Source organism: Haliaeetus leucocephalus, unplaced genomic scaffold (assembly GCF_000737465.1).
Source record: "Haliaeetus leucocephalus isolate CR32 unplaced genomic scaffold, Haliaeetus_leucocephalus-4.0 Scaffold0, whole genome shotgun sequence".
NCBI classification, from domain to species: Eukaryota; Metazoa; Chordata; class Aves; order Accipitriformes; family Accipitridae; genus Haliaeetus; species Haliaeetus leucocephalus.
The window spans coordinates 5,098,330-5,118,195 of record NW_010972436.1 but is presented as its reverse complement, the minus strand read 5'-3'; the positions used below and the strand labels follow the sequence as shown (position 1 = coordinate 5,118,195).

Here is a 19,866-nt window from a genome sequence, read left to right as displayed (position 1 = left end):
GTATATATACTCATGATTTGAAGCATAAAAATTCAAAATACATCTGAGATCAAATCTTGATCTGTAAATATACAGTTTTTCAGGTTTCTTTAATCCAGCATTGATGAGAGTGACCAGCTGCCTCAGCAAGACAGTGTACTCACATTCTTGACAGTGGCTTGCATGCGCTAGAGGATGGATGGGTGGGTGCGTGATGATGTGAGCATCTGCACGAAATTCTCACATGTGCCTGTTTGCCTTGCAGTTCTGAGGGAGGGCTAGTAAGTTTTCACTACATTGGGTTTCTTCCACAAGGTTGGACTGAGATTTGGATTGCCTATGCTGCTGCCTTTCGTAATGTATGTCAGGCAAAGATTTCTTTTTTGGGGAAGCATTCATGGTAATTCTGCAGTATTCCCAGGATCTCACATACAGTCAAGATCTACTGACTGATATTACTATTTTTTATGATCAAATCAATGGGAGCATCTGAAAAACAAATACCAAAGCTATATGCTTGAAATTATCACAAAATGTAATTTCATGCAGTTGGTCACAGTCAGATACATATGGCTTTAGATTTGGTTGTATTAAATCCACCTAGCAATAAAGGACAGAGGCATTCATACAGGTGTGTGAGTCTTGTTCACTCTGAAAAGTAACTCAGAAGCAAACTTGGGGATGAAAATGTGAGACTGAATTCCAGTTCTGTCATTAATTGGACACAAGCAGGAGATCCTCAGATAAAAGTTGGGAGGTTAAGTTACCTCTTTTTTCACCTGTGTTGTCACTGCAAGATTGGTGTTTGTAGGTATGTAATATTGTGGTTTCACAGTTCAGGACTTAAAAAACTGGATCATGGCGGAGAAGCTCAAGGACAAGATTATTGTAGCTTCTCTGTTCTGGCAACTCTGAAATCAAAATCAGCTGGTTTTGTTATTCTGGTTTTTATTCTCTAAAGAAGGATTAATTCAGGAAAGTACTAAGAGCTGGCATGTACACAAGTCTGGGCTTAATTACCACAGTAGTCCCATCTAGTTATACTGTCCATGAAAGTTAACAAGACTCTGGTTGGAGGCATGACCACAAAATTGTGTAGAAAAATGTGAGCTGTATTTTATCGATATGTGGTTTCTTTCCTTATAAAGAATTTGAAGCAAGGAGCCTCTAATCTGCTTGAAGTAGAAGGGAAAGAGTTGATACCAATAGTTAGGAGAAGCATGGTCTGCAGTCACACAGCATGTAAATGGAGTTTGAAATTAAGGACTCGGGACTAACATTTGCCTCTCTATAGACAAGGTTTCCCCCTATCCATGTTTTCCCCCTAGTTTTCCCTCTCCCTGCCTGATAAGTAGAGTGTATAAGGTACTTATTTAAAAAGAGGTTTACAGTACAGCAGTAGACTGAGTAAAGAAGGAAGATCTCTTTGAGAAGTTTGTTTATTTTGCTTATGCATGTCCTTTATAACAGCATTTACATAACTGGTTCCAGTGTATCATTTTTTTGGTAAAAACTCATCTGGCATAGCACTAGTTATTCAGTTTATTGCAGAACTGAAACACATCTTTGGACATTAAGGCCTTAAGGCAATTTGGCCAAGTGGTTGACTGTATATTTTCCTCCCACAGTGAAAATAGCTTAACTCGATTAAAGTAAACCACTGACAGTCCAATCAAGAAAATAAGTTGTATATGATACTTCTCAACTGTTTTAAGTGGATGTAGGTCTGTTGAAGTCAGTGTTGCTGTGCCAGTCTGAACCAGCTCGGTATCTGACCAAAACATTGCAGAATGACAGATAAAATCAAAATCTGTCTTTCCCCGGGTCTAGGTTAGCTTTTCAACAATGCTTCAAGTCAGTTCAGTTCTCTTTCCACCCAGCACTTTTCTGCACCAAAATAGATTAATGTGCAAATCTGCACTTTATTAGCTGAACTCCTATGTGTATCTCAGACTTCTTGTTATGCATCACTGTCTAGCTGCATCTTATTTTTCAGTCCTTTGTCATAAATGAATGGACACTGTTATGTTTGGACTATTTACTTATGAAGTATAGAAAGTCTTTATTTTCTTCCAGTTTTTACGGGTAAGTATCTGCTTGCATATAAGTTTTTAATTCACATTTGTAAACTGAAATTCAAGAGTGAGCTCAGGTCCTGCTGAGGCCAATACAGCTTGGCTATTAACCTTGCTAGAGCTCAGGCTTTTCCTCTGAAGAGCAGAAGCTGAATTAGTAAACAACAGGTACAATTTGAATTGTGATGTTCCTCTCCCGTGTAAGTTTGGGCCATACTCTCAATGCCAATACAATGCTTGAACTACTTACTATGGAACATGTACTTCAGTGCTGAGTTTTTATTTGTGCTATTGGATGTTAAAACATAATCATAAGCACTGACACCAGTGCCATGTTACTGGTACTGAACCATGGCTGCATCTAATAATGGTCCTGACTACTTTGCCCACTTGATTTAAAGACCTACCTTGGGGCATTGGCATTAGCACATCTGTAGTAGATGCATTGTATGCAGTGTATAATAGAGGTAAAAAGACATTGGCACTTCCTATAGTTTTGATCTGGATGCCTCAGGTGTGGTAAGTTATTTTGTTGTAATATGTGCACACAGAAAATGGTAAAGAAATCTCTTCACTTGCTGCTCTCTGTAAGAAAGTACCCAGCAACTTCTTTTTTCCCCTCTTTAACCCTTACGTTCTGCACTCATTGTGTTATCAAGCCTTAACAGAAAATAGAGAAAAAAACTACCACAATGGTTTAAAGTGCTTTTCCTTTTTGTAGTATCCAAGCTGCTAAGTGCCTGGGATAACTGACTTTATCAGTAATTGGAAAGTACTGTAGAGCAACTTTACAAGATTTAGGATAATGTCAGTAGTGTGGTATTCAATCTAAATCCTTCTCAAGTTCACGCTAAGCAATATGGTACCATTTTCAACAATGAGAAATGAGTTCAAATATGTTAAGAAATGTGCACAAAATTAGCAATAAAAATATTTTATTTGGGGAGATATATTTACAGAGCAATATATTTTCTATTAGTATAATGTACCATATGGCCTATAATTTATTTCTTACAATATCCTAATCCTAACAACAAATTAAGGCGTATAACATAGTTATATATGTTCTATATAGTTATATATAAAAATTCAATGTAATAATTTCAGTTTGTTGAGAACTGTGTAAGGATAGCACATCTGAGAGTTGCTGAGAGTTGTCTCTTTTCTTAGCTAAACATCTTCATTCTAACAGAGAAGCCAGCTAGGTGCTACTTTAATGGTCATCTACAGTAGTCAAGTATTTTCCAAGTGCAGAAACTTTTTGTTGGTAATGCAAACAAACAAACGAACAAACAAAAAACCCACGAGAAACCCTTTCAAACTTCTGTTTCATATGTTCATCTAAAAGCCTTTAACAGTGTGACTGTGTAGTTAGCATTTGGTGATTTTGCTAAGCAAGTTATTTGAGTAAATTTAGATACAGTATTACATAAGTGATATTTATAATTTATATTGGTGCTAAAACTAGTTATAGTCATGTAGCTTCCAGTTTCCAGTAAACTTGTCATACATATCAAAGAGGGAATGATTTCATTGCTTTAACTGCATCAGTATGGTTAAAGCAACAACATTTGTAAATGTGAAGTGGCCCTCAGGCACAGTTTGCAGGTCTACTGCTTACCGAAAACTTCTGATAGTGAAGTCTGTGAGAGTTGATGTTTCTGCATATGTCTTTTTAGTTAAATAAAAAAAAAAAGAAAAAAGAAAATCATCCACATTGATGCTAGGATTTTGTATGTGTCATAGTTTTGGCATCTTTAGAACTGACTACGTATGAAGTACGTATGACAACTTTAGAAGTGACATAAGCAGACATAAGCAAAGTATACAAATACAGGAATTTGAGCACGATCCCTCCCAAGTTACATTTACAGTTGTTTTGCACAGTAAGATGCATGCATATGTGTATGCATATATACATATGTATATAAAACACTGTTGTAACTGTACAGTGTGCCTATTAAATGTCATGGTCATGGGTGGAGGAGAAGCAAAATTAATTTTTGAGGTTTTATGGAGTATTTTGCAAGTTTAGGAGTTCTTCACAGCAACTAATGCCATCACACTGGGGTAGCTGGCCAGGGCGAGTACCAGTCTACACAGTAGGATTTCAGTGTGATGAAGCTTCATGGAAAATGTTATTATATTCTCCAGCTGGATTGCATTTCTTTCTTCCTGAGAGGCACTTAGGTCCTGTTCAAAGCGCTAACAGTACTGGCTTTTCACTTCTGCAGCAGCTTTCATAGCATCTTCTTCTGCCAGCTAGAGTCCTACTGCAGAGCAAACATCTTCTTGGATATGAGAGGGAAAGCACTTATATCTGAACCTAAGAACTTAACGTTTGAGTAAATAAGCTGTCACTGTACTTGTTACTTCTGCTCATCATTTATATGTGTTCTTTAGAAAATGGACTCTTATTGGGCCATCATGTTCTGTGTATCCCTGTGTTGTCACACAGACCCACACTTACTCTTATGCCCCCTGAGAAGCTTAAAAACATGACAGTGAGGTCACAGAGAATTGTATTTGTGATTAAGAAAGAAAAAATACTAGATTTCAGGCTTCTTTTTTCTCCCCAGCAGTCAAAAACTACTTTAGAAATAATTGTAAAAATTTCCATTTCTGGTGATGCTGCAGTAAATGAGCTTTAGGTCATGATGATTTGTTTTGGTTGGTTTGTTTGAACAAGTTGAGGTCTTTTTTTGGGGTTGGGGTTTTTTTTCCTCTGTGTTTGTATGGCAATTGCTCCTGTGCTGTTTTTCTTTCCCCATCCTGGGATGTGAGCTGCAGTAGTTACATAGAAATGATGAAAACTGACAGTAGATAAATATATTTGAACAAAAAGTCTTGGTTTTAGCATAAATAATTGAATGTGCCTCTTCTTTTTCTTACAGAACGGTTTACACAGTACAGCCCTAAAAACCTTAGACAAGCATGGAATAAGTAAGTCTTGTCTTTTTTTTTTTTTAATTACTCTTTTGACTCTTGAATTCATGCCAAGCTGAAGTTATCATAGTTAACTTAAAGTGGCTCTATCCTTTTTAATTACAGTACAAATGTGGAATTACTGAAATATTATTCTTTCCTGCTTCTGCCAGTTTTGAATGTTTTTGAATTGCCAATTACATGTAAATAGGGAGAAACTGTAAAGCATATTTTCTTCTTGGGGATGTCAGTTGGCAAGTGTACTGAACTCATTGAGAGATGCTGTGTTATTGTTTTGAGCCATCAGTGTTGCATCTTGTTTTCTCAGTTCCACTATACAATTAAGAGACTTTTAAATAATAGGTTTCTAATCAACTTTTGAGTCTTGTTTCCACATAATGATCCCCTGTTGCCAGGTCCATCTGGTCATTGCTGTGAGCTGATGACCATACTGTTGTATATTTTAATTATCCTGACTGAAAAAAGTCAATGTGAATTCACAGCTTTTTTTTTACCTTTTAATGTTTCCTGAATTTTGTCACGTTTACGTCAGATGGACACTGATAAAAAGGTATTGTGCTCAAAATCCAGAAAGGTTGCCTAGTAAGCCAGGAATGTGTACCCAATCATCTGTGTAAAATTTACTAGAAGATTTCTCAGGACATGAAGAATCTCTGTAGACAGGATGTTTGGGCAGCACTGTATTGAGTGATTAACATCTTTTACATTTTGAAGAAAGCATACACAGTTTGAGTTGAATGAGCAGGATAACAGCTACGTCAACAACTTGTCTTGCCAGAAAAATTGTTAGATTTTTTCTCCACTCTCTTTTGATCAAAATTTTTTGCAACAAGTCTAAGCCTTTGCTGCACCAGCATTGCTGTTTTCTCTCTGATACTCTTTCCAAATTTTACTGTTGGTACCAACTGGCTGTCTTGTTGGTAGTTTACCAGGGAGTTCAAGAGATAAATCAGCAGGAGACTGAAGCATGTCCTCCTCCAAGTTCACCATTGAAGTTGAAGATACAAAAAGTTTTGGTGAAGGAACTTCCATAAGGAAAAAAAGTTACCGATAGAGTATATGTCCAAATCCTTTTTCAGTATTGTAATTTATTAGCAATGGAGTGTGTCTGCAGCTCTAAAATTCATAGCATGGTCACTTGCCCAAGATGTGTTGAGGTTTATACTCACTTTGCTATTCTATTATTTATTCTTCATCTGCTCCTTCTCAGACCTATTTGATCCAGTGTTTTGGACTGAAGCACACAGACATTTTTAATTTAAAAAAAAACTTTTGAAACTGGTTAACTGAGGGAGGAGAAATCTCTTAATGTAACAGGATCATAGTTAAAATGAGGTGTTAGTTGTTGGATGTGATACCATCAATGTTTATCCTTTGAGTCAGAACCTGTATTCCTGCAGTGCCAGGCATCTTTCATGACCCTGTAGCTCACTCTGCATTACTACTGGATCCTCCATGGTTAGGAGTAACTTTCTGATTCCTGCAATGTGGCACATAAAGCTGGCACTGAAGCCAGCACAGGCCTTCACAAAGGTTAAGTGTCACCTGCCTGAGTTAATTGACTTTCAACAGTCTATAGAAAAGTTCCTGGTTTGTCCAGTTCAGACTGGGAGCCTAATTTGGTGGCTTTCTTGGAAGAGTCCATCTCCTGTTTACTCTAGAGGGAGCAACAGGAAGATTAGCTTCACTTATAGTGGGCTTTTGTGAGTATCTCGAACAGTTTTGCCAGTTCTTGTGATCCTTGCAGGCATCTTGCAATGTTTGACTCTACCTCAGTCCTACTGCTTGGAATAATGTAATTCCCTGAAAGTCACAGCTTTCATTTTAAAAAGTAAGTCAGTCACTACAATTGTCTGTCCTTTAACAACGAATAAGCTTAAAAGTTCAATTTTTCTTTGAAAGTAGTTAATGAAATCCAAAAGCTTGGAACAAGCAATGATATTACAACATAGGCAATTAGATCTGGATTGGGAAAGAGGGACAAGGTAAGTAATACTGATATGAATGTGTTTGCTTGGGGGCATATTTATGTGTAAGTAATGTGAATAGATACTGGCACGCTATCCCATCCATTCTGCAGGCATGGACTGAGTGTTTTTCTATATTTTAACAGCAGTTAGACCCAGCAGTGTCTCCTATATATGAGTAAGTATAATAATAGATTTGAATTTTAAAAGTTGCTATCTTATATTTCGTTCAAGAACATTGCATGAAATTTCTGTTTTTGTGAAATACAAAAAAAGAACAAACCCCAGCTTGCTTAAAACAAACCCTCAATCTCTGAGACTTCATAATTGACACAAGTTATGATCACATCACAGGCTGACTCAAATAAGACCAGAGCTTTTCAATTTCTAAGAAACCTCTTCAAAAATATTTATACATTTTCAATGCTCCGTGCATAAAGGATTTGCAAATTTTCAGCATAAATGAAGGGACTGAAAGACCGAAAGCAATGACAATACATAAAGTTTAGCGCTTCATATGTGCGGTTCTACTATAATAGGAAATATTCAGTGCCTCAAAACTATGTATTGCTTACGTTCAAAATGTAATGGTTCTTCTCTTTTTCTAGTGTAAATCTTTATCTGTGTGCCATATTAGAGCACTGTTGCTTGCACAGCTGTCATTAAGGATGTATAAACATTTCTGTTATACACATCATATTCCCAACGGTTTATAATTCAGCTATAAAACTTAACACATGGACAGACTGATTCATTCTAGAAATTGTCTTTCCTTATTAGCATGTTTCAAAAAGCAGCAATCTCTAATCTTAAAAAAAAAAAAAAATTCCTTTTTAACTTCCTGATTTAATTTGTTGAAGACTGTTGATGACACAAAAATGTCCCGTTTGAAATAGAATTGTTTTAAGGGTAGTTGGGATAAATGTGAGACCTAAGATGTGGAGAAAAGGGTTACAGCCTTTTGTTTTTAAATATGTATTGGTTTTGTTACAGAGTTACTTCCTGACATCTTAGTACCTTTGAAAGATACACCTTAAAAACAGTGTTTATGATCTTGGAAGGATCTACCTGTGTGTGCTTAAACTTCTCTGAGGTGAAGTCCTGTTACTGCATTTTATAGAGGGGGGATTGAGATACAAAGAAATTAAGGAATATGTCACACAGAAATTGCCACAGAAGCTGTAAAACAGAGCACTGTAAAACAGACATCGAACTTTGTGCTCCCAAGTTGGAAGAGAACACCTTTAATTTTCAAAACCCAGTGAAGCTTTCACCATCTACTGTTCTGTCTTTCAGGCACCATCTGGCCCTTTATCTTATTCATATATATGTTTTGAGGTCCTGGCATGGAAGAGTGAGAATACAGGTTTAGAAGTCTTCAAAGAGGCTTACCTCAAAACATACACTATAATTCAGTTTATGTAAGGAGACGTTACTAGAAGGAAGAGTAACACTCTTCCAACATCTACAGAGCCAGCTTCATGTCCGTAAGGCAGAAAGAATGGAAGCAAAAAACTCCAACCCCAAACCCCCCAAAAAGCCACAGATGGTGGATTGGGGGCAAAATAATTGCACCTGACTGACTATTCCAACTTCCACAAGATGTGAATTTTAAAGGCAGAGCCAGATAATGGAACAGTGATGGACACAAGCCAGTGGCTCTTTAATTCCCAGTTTAACTGGAAATTAGCTGAAAGTGTGGAATGTAACAGCAATGACAAAGTGAAACCCAGAAGGCTTATTATGTAAGAAGTTAGACCCCTAAAATTCTTAAAATAGAATTGGTCAATATTAGAGGCTACTTTTGGGAAGAGTTTGAGGGAGATAATGTAATATCACTTACTGCAAATTAAGTTCTTTGGAGACTTTAACACTGAATTTTTTCACTCGTCGTCAAACTACCTAAAGATTATAAAGAGAATATTTACTAGATAAGATGCGATTTATACATTTTGTAGAAATGCTTATAATGTTAGGAAACAAAACTTGCATTGACATTTGCTTCTATGTAGTATGAAGCTTCACCTAAATTGCATGACCTAACAGATTGTGGAATGTAATTTTAAAATACTGGTCTAAAAACAATTAAGATGTGGTAATCTGATCTTCCTATAGAGATCACAGTGAATTATATTTTCACCTTTTTTCCTGAACTTTTCTGTTCAATTATCTCTGCACAATAAAAACCAAGAACAGCTCTGCCTTCAGAATGCAATGCAACCTCTTTCAATTTGCAAAAGCTTCTCCACAATAATAAACCCTTACAGAGAATAACAAAAGAGAACTAATTATCCTTGTGTATATTTGGTAGGATATAAAAAGCTTTTTCAGATCCTTCTGTCCTAATGGGTTGCATTGTGAGAAATTAGGTTGGAAAGAAAAGGTGCAGTTGAAAACAAATTCTGCTCTGCATAAATAGGACTACTACTTCGTAATTCCCCAATGTGGCAGTATTTATTATATAAATAACACTTTATTCTCACAGCTAGTCCCACTCCTGGGGATTTCTTCCTTTAACAAGATGGCCTCTGTATTTGAGACCTCCCTTCCTGAGGCCAGGGTGTTTAAAAGTTGCATTCCAGGATGGACTGGCCTATTTTGGGACTGTTATTCAGTGAAAACTTCCTGAAGAAAGCAAAGTGAGTGAACAGAGATGAGTCGATGTATTTTGAGTCTGTATTTCATTTCAAGCATAACACAGATGATGGAATTGTCTTGAGCTGAGACTTGGGAAAGGTTTTTGGTTTGGGGTTCTGTTGTTTGGTTTTTATTTTTAAGAAAATCTTTGCCTTAGTGGGGTTTTGACTAAAGACAAAACTCTCTTCTAATTGTCACTTTTATGCCCTTCTCCTCCTGTTCCCTTCGCCAGCATTGCTCATTGTAATGTGGTCTTGTAGTGCCACCAAAAGAGTATGCAAGCTCTCAAGCACAGTAGGAAGAAAAAGCTTTAGTGTTGTCATTGCTAACACCTTTCTGATGGATAAAACTAAGCAATAAGAATTGAAAGCCTATACCTGTGCAAAAGGTGGATTATACGTGTACGACTGTGTGCGGTTCGAGTATGCTGAGGTTGCGCTGGGGCTGTCCCCTCACTTGCATTTGAGGGGTGATCAGGACTCATGCTGGGGGGGAGCAAGGTTGGAAACTGGACACAAAACGAAAAGGTTTTGTAGGAGGATTTGTGATTTAGAGGCATATAAACGTGCCTCTGTCTCCTGATGATCTGCAGTGATACGGCTGTACTGAAAACCACATCTTTTAATTTCCCATTTCGTTTCCTCTTTCCCATAAATACCCCTTTATCGGTCGTTATCTTTTGCCCGAGGGACCTTAGGAATCATATCATGACACAACCTGTGTTAACCTGCGATACAAACAAGAAGTCATTTATTTCCCAGGCAGCAAATTCATTACACTCCCTTTACCGCGAAGTAACTTCTTGCTTCGCCCTGCCTGCGCCAGGGGGAGCGCTCGGGCCGGCACAGCGGCCCCGGCCGCTTCCCCAGGGCCGGGGCCGAGGGGTTTTGCCACGGGTATTTCCCTAACGCCACTTTTCTGTTCGTTTCACTGCTTAATGGGGTTTATGAAATTAATTTCAGGGTGGTGGAAGCTGCTCCTTTACACTTCAGTGCCCTTTTTGTGTCTACTACCGTACACTGCACCCGCTGAGGACTGTTTGATACGTTGCCGGCACCATAAAGGGGCTCGGCTGCGAAAGCGCAAAAGGCAAAGTTCTCAGCCCAGCTCAGGACCGGTTAGTGCTAAGCTGAAGTGCGCTGCAGGTTTTGTCAGCTTTATGGTAATGAATTACATGATGCTGATTGAAGCCAATGACTGAGAAAGATCTCTAGAGTTTCTCTATTTATCCTTTTGCCAAGCTGAAAAATCCTTTACAATTTATATTTGAATGTTTCTTTCAAATTGGAGCAACTGTAAATTGCTCAAGTGTTATACCTTTTAAAACTTTGTGGGGAGATTATTCCTAACAGACCTCATTAATAGAGTGTTTACCCTGACATTCAATTTATTTGTGCTTTATTCTAAATTCCCCCTCTTTTGTGTAACTAAGCTTTAGTTATTGTGTTACGTCCTCTTGGCCCAGTTAAAAATATTAACAAACCTCCTAAACTGGACCACAAAAGCCTTTGTCCTCTTTTTCGGTGTACTAATAACTCTATGTTTTTTCAGTAGTAAAATTACATTGTTACTGTCCTATACCTTTCCCATCCATGATAGCTGTGAAAATACAGCCCCAATGGACATGGATGTTCTTTGTTTTCTTCTGCAACATTTAATTCAGTTTCTGGCTTTGGACTAGAGTTTGTTGGCATTATTGTCTCTGAATCTATTCATATTTTGGGTTATTTTTCCCTGGAAGGAATGGTAGTTCTCTATGCTCTATCTTGTTTGTAGATTTTGTGCCCACATATCTCACTTCTGTTAGCTTCTTTGTGCTAATTTCGTTGTCTTCTATGGTGTTTTCAACATTTAGTTTCATCTAAGAATCGATTCATTATGCAGTGTGTCCCTTAGTCCAGTTCATTAATAAAGACATTAAATAAAACTGTAACTAACGCTAATCCTTCTGGCACAGAGCTGGACACTTCCCTTCCAACTCAGTACATTGCCACTCATCATTACCCTTTGCTTATGGTCTGTCAGCCAGTTTTCAGTCTATGAGATAGTGTATCACATCCCAGCTCTTCAGAGTTTGTCCACAGAGCAAGATTTTTTAGAGAAATCGCATCAAACGTTATCTCTTGTCGCTTTGTTCCACAAATGCTTAAGGCCGTTTTTAATAATAATCAATTTATCTGATGTCTTGTTCATTAGTCATCTCTTCTGTTGATTGCCATTTTGTCTTAGTTTTTTCCTAAAACTAATTTTGTTTCCATATTGTCTATGTTTTGTTTCTGTTGTCTATATTTTGCTTCTATATTGTGTGTCAATATCTGACAAATATTTGCCAAGATTCTCTTCCTTATTTGAAAACCAGAAAGGAAGAATGTGTGTGTGTGTGTGTGTATATATATATATATTTAAGTCTAGTACAATACTTTAGAATGTAGAGCAAAATTAGCTAATGTTACAGTAAGTTACCTACAGTAATAAGCCTGTAAAGAGAAATGAGGAAAGAGAACTAACTCTTCCCGTGTAGATTTCCTGGAAAGACTTTTAAAAGGTACCTTACATTTGTTTGCTATCCTCACTAATTCTTTAAGAATTCCCTAAGATATTGAGACGTATATCAGATAGACATGTTTATTTGGTGTTTCCAGGTATGGGTTGGTTTTTTTTTTCAAAGTATGTTCTTCATTAACGTTTTTGAGTACTTACTGATCAACTCTTTTCAGATGTTTCCAGTTGTTCTTTCTCCTTAGGCATTTCTACATGCCAGTGTTTTATTAATTTCTCAGAATTACATTTCTGATAGTCTGTTACTCATATGTTGCCATAGTGTCTGTATTCATTTCTTGGTTTGAAGTCTAATACTTTCTGATCAGAGGCACCAGGCATCATTATATCCTCACATTCCTAATTCTGCCCTCTTGCTGGAGTTCTCTACTGTTGGCCTCTCTGCTGAAATCTTTCTTCTCCAGATAATGACATTGCTGACAAAACTGAGTCTCTGAGATCTGTTTTAAAAATATTCGTCTGAGGAATTGAAGACATACTGTGAAGGCAGTAATGTAAGTGAAGTAGACCTTACTGCCGAGTCTCTCATTACTTGTATATAGCCATTAAAGGCAAGATTTTTCCAAAATGAGAGCCAAAATGATAGGCAACTTAAGAATTGGGCTGGTATTCAAAAGTGCTTAGTGCTAAACAACTGCTGTTGGTTTAAGTAGCTTGATATTATCCACTGCTTTTTTGTCATGTATTATAGATAATTTTTCTTTAACTCAAAAGTTCCTTTGATTCTCATCTGAGGGTCTCAGAAATGTATATAATTTTGGGAGATGGTGCAGACAGGCAATAAGTGTAACAATATGAACAATGCTACTGAGTTTTGTCACCTCTGCAGATAGTTTAAGCCAATCTCAAAACCCATGCCGTCTGCCTCTGTTGCCAACCAAAGACTTACAGACAGTAGTTAAGGTTTCTGCAGTGGTACAACATCACAAAATATCTTTACCTTAGACAAATACTTATTTTACTGACTTTTTTGATGATTTGATATGGGTTTTTCAGCATAATTTTGACCACCACCTTTTCTGCGGTAGGATGGTAATCATCGATATTCAGATATTGCCATTCATGAGAATCTCCTGTGACTATCTCCCAAAATTCATTGCAATTTTGTCAAGAAGATCTTAATTGCTTCCTTTCCCGAGTTTCTGGCTGTGGTGCTTCATGTATTTGCCTTCAGATTTCCAACTTCTTTCCTGCCATATAGGACAGAGAAACAAGAATTTTTGCTTTTTCATGCAGGGTTTTTTTTTAATTAGTGATGCAGAAACACATGGCGTTGTAGGATACTAGTGAAAATAGTGACTTGTTTCCAAACTTGACATTATTTGCTAGCCAAACAGTTGTCATAATTAAATTTAGTGATTTCTTTAAATAACCTAGCTTAGAAAGTTTAAAACTATTGTTTGAGAATTTGTGAAAGATGCTGGCTGCAGGCAGATCGTCATGTATATATGTTCAGTGCCTGCTTGACCTGAGTGTCAAAATGGGAAGATAAGAGTCAATAACCCTTGCTGATGCATTAAAATGGAGAGATTAGATTATGTATCTTCAGGAACACACTGTGAATAACAAGTCTCGGCATAGGGCTGGTGCACCTGTCATTGCTGGAGGGCAAAGAGGCAAGTGGTTCCAAAGGGAACTGACCTTTTTCTTTCAGGCATTGAGTCAATCCCATATCCTAAGGCACACGTTCTGCGTTAAAATTATTATAACTCTCCTGGTATTATGCTGAAAAACAGACTCTGGTGAAAATCTATTGAAAAAAAAACCAAAATGATGGTGATGGTAGTTTGTGTATTGGTTTTAATTAAGCCTTTATAGGAAATACATTCTGTAATTTTGAAAGACATCACTAAAACAGTTAAGAAGTTCTCTGATAGAGATAAATTTAATTGAAGTGTAAAATAAAATTTTGAAATGTTGTTTGAATTAGCAGCTCACTGGATACCAAAATGTAAATGACAGTATTTATCACTAAATGTGATTCATAAAAACCTGCATCCTTTTAAATAATGTAATGTAAAATACAGTGTATATCCATAGTCTGCTACCTCAGCTGAATTTATATCCGTGAGATCTGATTTACAAATAGACAACTTTCTGTTAAATTATTCACATCTCATAATAATTGATGTAACAGAGTTGATCTTATGCTGGAGCATATTTGATCATAAATTCAATGAAAGCAGCCACCATCTTTGTGATGTTTGTCCAGCTAAATCCTTCAGTGAATAAAATAATAAAGATGCCAGCTGTGTTTGTTTTATAATCACTGCTGCAATAGGAGGCTGGAAATACAAATGAATAAAAGCTCTAATTATTTGTGTTGGATTTATAAACTCAGAATCTTACTGCAGAGAATTTAAATGGAAAAAATAAAATTTTTACTTCTGCCACATTCTCATAAATGCATTGTTTGCTTTTTTGTCCCTATTTTTTAGGAATCCAGAATAGTTTTAAAATATTGCTATTGTCTGGACCCAAAGTTACAAAATCCAAGGAAATCTTGTAAAAATAGATGAAATTTATGCTTTTCTCTCTGACACCTTTGCAAGTTAAGACTGGACCATTATTTTTGCATTGCCGCCTTTGGTTAGATTCTATAGCAATCTTAAAGCTCTGTTTACTGCTGTGTACTGTTAGCATGCCTCAAACTAATGTAACCACCCTGACATAAAAAAATCATGCTCCAGATTATTATTGGCCTTCCTTTCACATTATGTCTTTTGTAGAATAATGTTATATTCCTTTCATTTCTTTCATATTTGATCCTTAAAGTGCCCTTGAGTCAAGCTTTATTCTGCAACCATGAGGGCATGAATCTTTCCTGAGATGTTGACAGACAGTGTTTGGTGAATATCATTTTTGTGTCAGCTACAGCCTATGTCTATACTGCTAACTAAAGAAGAGCCAGGGACTATCTTCTGGCCCTGAGGCCATGTGGCAGACCTAGCTACAGCTCTACTAAGTAACACTTGGGCATGCATCTCCTGTGGGCTTTATGTGGTCCCCATGCAGCTGCACTTGCAGTTACTAGTTTGGGGGTGTTCAGTATTTGTTTTTTTAATTCAAAATTTCCAAAATAACATAAGACCCATGTTGCAGACCACAGGAATTGTGTTTTCTAGCATAAGACTGAAGGTAGTATATTGCATGCCCTGCTTGTAGGAGCCTGGTACATGCTGCCTTTTGGGAATGTTCCCTGGCATGGGTTGTTCCCTGAACTGTGTCTAGGAGTGGTTTGGGAGAATGCCAGTTAGCATGGGCCAAAATAATCCAGGGGGCAATGTGGACACTCAGTAGTTAAGAGGTGAGGCTCTCTCCCTTGCCCTGCTTAATTCGGTGATATAGGCTTCAACAGAGAGATTCTTACTATTCTCTGCCCTGTGCACACTTGAGCGTATTCCCAGTGAAGTTTCTCCTCTCACTGTCATGCTAGCATCCTTTGTCACCTACGCCTGAAGCCTTAGGGATGTTTTTTATCTTTCCTATCCCATGCATCCAGACTCCTATATATGTTTTACAATATTTTTTTTCTTTCCAGCTTTTCCAAGATACTTTTTTCCTTCCCCAACCAACGTTGTCACTCAGATCTTGATTATCGTAATATACTTCTTATGTCTTCTCCTGGCCAACACCCTTCTTCAGATCATATAAAAAGCAACCAGTAAATTCAGTTTAATTTTTTGTGGATTTTTTAGCTCCCCTCCTAATGCTGGCTGTTTCACTCCATGTTTTTTAAGCTCCTTCTTACCCTTTTCAAAATCCTCCATAATTATGCCTTTTCCTCTCATCCTTCACAAAGCTGTTGTCGTGGTTTAACCCCAGCCAGCAACTAAGCACCATGCAGCCGCTCACTCACTCCCCCCCATCCAGTGGGATGGGGGAGAAAATCAGGAAAAGAAGTAAAACTCCTGGGTTGAGATAAGAACGATTTAATAGAACAGAAAAGAAGAGACTAATAATGATAATGATAACACTAATAAAATGACAACAGTAGTAATAAAAGGATTGAAATGTACAAATGATGCACAGGGCAATCGCTCACCACCCACTGACCGACACCCAGACAGTCCCCAAGCGGCGAAAACCCTGCCCCCCCCACTTCCCAGTTCCTAAACTAGATGGGACGTCACATGGTGTGGAATACACTGTTGGCCAGTTTGGGTCAGGTGCCCTGGCTGGGCATGAGAAGCTGAAAAATCCTTGACTGTAGTCTAAACACTACTGAGCAACAACTGAAAACATCAGTGTTATCAACATTCTTCACATACTGAACTCAAAACATAGCACTGTACCAGCTACTAGGAAGACAGTTAACTACATCCCAGCTGAAACCAGGACAGCTGTGTATTTGCTCCTGTTCCCTATTCTTACGTCAGTGATACCTTAGTCATATTTAGCCCTTCTTCTGTCCCTTAGATAATTCAAGCAGACTCACAACGGCTGTTGTCCTTTCTGGGAATCAGATGGGCTTGTGCCCAGATAGTGTCTTCACCAGTTGTTTGCAGTCCTTTTCTCCAGGCTTCTTGTTATCAGTTTGGAAGCTGCTAGGACTAGTCCTTGTCTGCCTCAAATGCCTGCTTTCACAGAGAAGCATCCATTTAGGACCCTAAAATGGCACCCAGGTGTTTATTTACCTGCCCATCCCACTTTGGTGGCAGCACCCATGACCAGATGTGTTGCAGAGCTCCATGAATTCTACAAAGTGCAAAATCTTTTGAAAATCCACCTGCTTATTTTGGGTCATTAGAAGTGACCTTCTGAGCTCTACTGGCAGTCAATTTTTAGGGATTTTAGGGAAATCTAACCTTTAGTGGTCACTATTATAGATAACAATTTTGATTTTAGTTCTTAAATCACCTATGCTGATTTATGCCTAAATAGCAGTAACTTCCTGCTTTGCTGTCTCTCTTTCATGCTACTTTGACAGGTTAGGATTTGCAAAAATAGTTCAGGGTTGAGTCCTTCCCTACTGCAAGCCAGTTTATGAGTGTCGGATAGCATTGCATCCTCACACATATGTGAGTACAAGCACTTAAAATCCACATATTTCAGTAATTCATAGCTAAAATATATGGAATTTGTGGTTTGGTCATTCACCTCCAACCTGTTCATAGTTAAAAAGGCATAAATTGTTGTGTTAAATCTGAGAGACTTTTTTAAAAAGACACTTCAACACAGGTACGTGTGGATATGTAATGTTTCACTTTTTTAAAAAGATCAATGCAAAATAATGTTACATTTTCCCCAAATTGCACACTAGAGACAGATCACTGTTTTCTTCTTCTACAATGGTCTCTGTGCCTAAGAAACCCTTGAATAATTACACTCATTTTTTCCCCTGTTCAAGTTCAAAGTCAGATTCAGACTTCTTTTAACAGATTGGCACAAGCATGTTTGTCTTTTAACAAGTGTTACTGCAGTTGGTATCAGGCACTGGATTCTCAGTCTGCAAGCTTCTCCCTACTGGAAGATGACCTAATGTTCACTTTAGAAAGTATTTATCTCCATTAATGTAAAGAGAAAGAGTGGTGTGCTAAATCAGGAGAGTGAATCTGGAGAAGGAATGGCACCTTCTGCGCTACAATGCTGGTGTAAATGTGGCATCTCATCCTGTGTTCTTTTCTAACATCACCTGAACCAAGTATCTGAGGGTCAGGGAGCTGCAACTAGTTCTGTATGATGGAAGTCTGTCTAAATATATAAGCATAATAATACATAATAAAGTATTTTTGACTGCATAGCTTTGAATATATTGCCCATATGCTCTCATTGTAACCATCTTGGTCTCCTCCTCTCAATGTTTACTAGTTCTGCATCATTTCCCTGTCACGTCTTAGCTTAGGAGTATAGTTGCAAAAAGACCAGGATGCCTACTTGTACATAATTGCTTAGTCTCATTGGGTTGAGCCAGGCAACTCATATACATAAAGTTAAATAAATGCGTATGCCTGGGGTCTGTCTTCCCAAGCTTTCTAGGCTTGGGGCATTCTCTCTGCCTCCAAATCTCTATCCACCTTTAATGAGCTGTATACATAAATACAAAGTACTCCTGTTCATTCCATATCCATAAAAATATATTTTATTAGCTGAGAGGTATACAATAATAGGAAAGATCAGACCCATCCGATGTTTTAGGGAGCTGTAGGACAGGACAAGTAGCTGCTTCCAAGTGGTTGATGGATCTGAGACCCTGGCAAGACAGATTTTTAGGTTAACTGTGATAAATGATCTTTGGCTTCACTGACTAAAGCGAGGTCACCCTTCTTGGGGCACTGCCTGCATGCTGCAACCTTGCCGCAAATTCTTGTTGAAGTACTGAGCAAACAGACCAGTTCTTATTTACATTAGAATGAAATTAAGACTTCTCAAACCCAAGATGATAAAATGTCAGACAGGAGGGCAGAGATTTATAAGGCGGTACTAATGTTTATTTACTAGAATTTAGTTCTGTCTTTTTTTTAGTTTTCAAAAGGCAATAGGTCCAAAAAGACAGCTGTTTTTTCCTTCTGTAGTTACTTAATAAGGGAAAATAGGGGAAACTTTGGTTACTGCCCTAGTGGCTGCACCCACTTGACAAATTTGAAATTCAGAGTTTGGTTGTTTTTTCTCTGGAGTATTTTTTGCTTGGATTTCTTTGGAGAGAAACAATTCAGATTGTTGAGGGTGGGAGGAGGAAAAGCACTGAGCTTTGACTGCATTGTGTGCCAAAGGTTTATTTCAGCTATTTCTATGTTGAGGGGGGGGGGGGGGCGGTGGCGGTTATTCCCTCATGGTTTTTTTGCTTATGTCCAGCCAGTGAGGAAATAAATATGTGAAGAAAGAATGCTATGGAATGTTAACTCTGCTGCCGTATTTTCTTCCTTTTATCATGCCCCAAGATTCAGTGAAGTTGATATAAATTCACCATGCCTTCTTTTAAAAAGCATAACAGAAAGGCATTCTTCCTTTAAGAGTCAGACTGTAAAAGGTGATTTTCTTTCACTCAGTTTGGTTTAAGCCTGTAAAAAGCATTAAGTGAAAAATCTGATATATTTGTTAGGGCATTTATTGCATTACTAACTTATATTTTCAGTTCTCAGTGAAAGGTTTATAGAGAACATAAACCTTGAAGAGTTTTTGTTCAGGATTAAAGATATATTTTCTCCATTTTCTGGTGAAATAATAGCTCATAAAATGATTGGGGTGTTAGTAATTATTTTTAGCTCTATTTATTTTCCATGGATATTCCGTTCAACTGCTGAGGTGCACGAAAAAGGCCTTTAAAAAACACTCTCCTTGATCAGAAGACTTATGCCCTTTAAAGAATTTCAAAATAATCAAAAGCTTCTGATTAGGTGTTGCCACCATGTTGTTGTTCTTCATCAGTTACACTTGCAGCAAGCAAAGATCTTCCAGTAAACTATAAATCTAGCAAATTCAGTAGTAGTCTGTTGTGGTGTAAGTAATACACTATGTCTTCCATAACTAGTGTCTTTAACACTGGGCTAATGGGATGCTGAAAGAATTAAAATAGCTGATTGATGTGCTGGTTTTGGCTGGGATAGAGTTAATTTTCTTCACAGTAGCTAGCATGGGGCTATGTTTTGGATTTGTGCTGAAAACAGTGTTGATAACACAGAGATGTTTTAGCTGTTGCTGAGCAGTGCTTACACAGAGCCAAGGCCTTTTCTGCTCCTCATCCCACCCCACCAGTGAGTGGG

The 19,866-nt window shown here is 37.7% G+C and overlaps 1 protein-coding gene across 2 annotated transcripts in view; it reads left to right on the top strand.

Annotated features, from left to right (window-relative positions):
• Positions 1 to 19,866, top strand: part of CDK14 (cyclin-dependent kinase 14) — a 255,308-nt gene that overhangs the window by 161,414 nt on the left and 74,028 nt on the right. For both annotated transcript variants that reach the window (XM_010573893.1, XM_010573966.1), the window contains one exon: positions 4,949 to 4,997. In XM_010573893.1, coding sequence (XP_010572195.1) covers positions 4,949 to 4,997 — 49 coding nt within the window. The remainder of the gene's footprint in view (positions 1 to 4,948; positions 4,998 to 19,866) is intronic.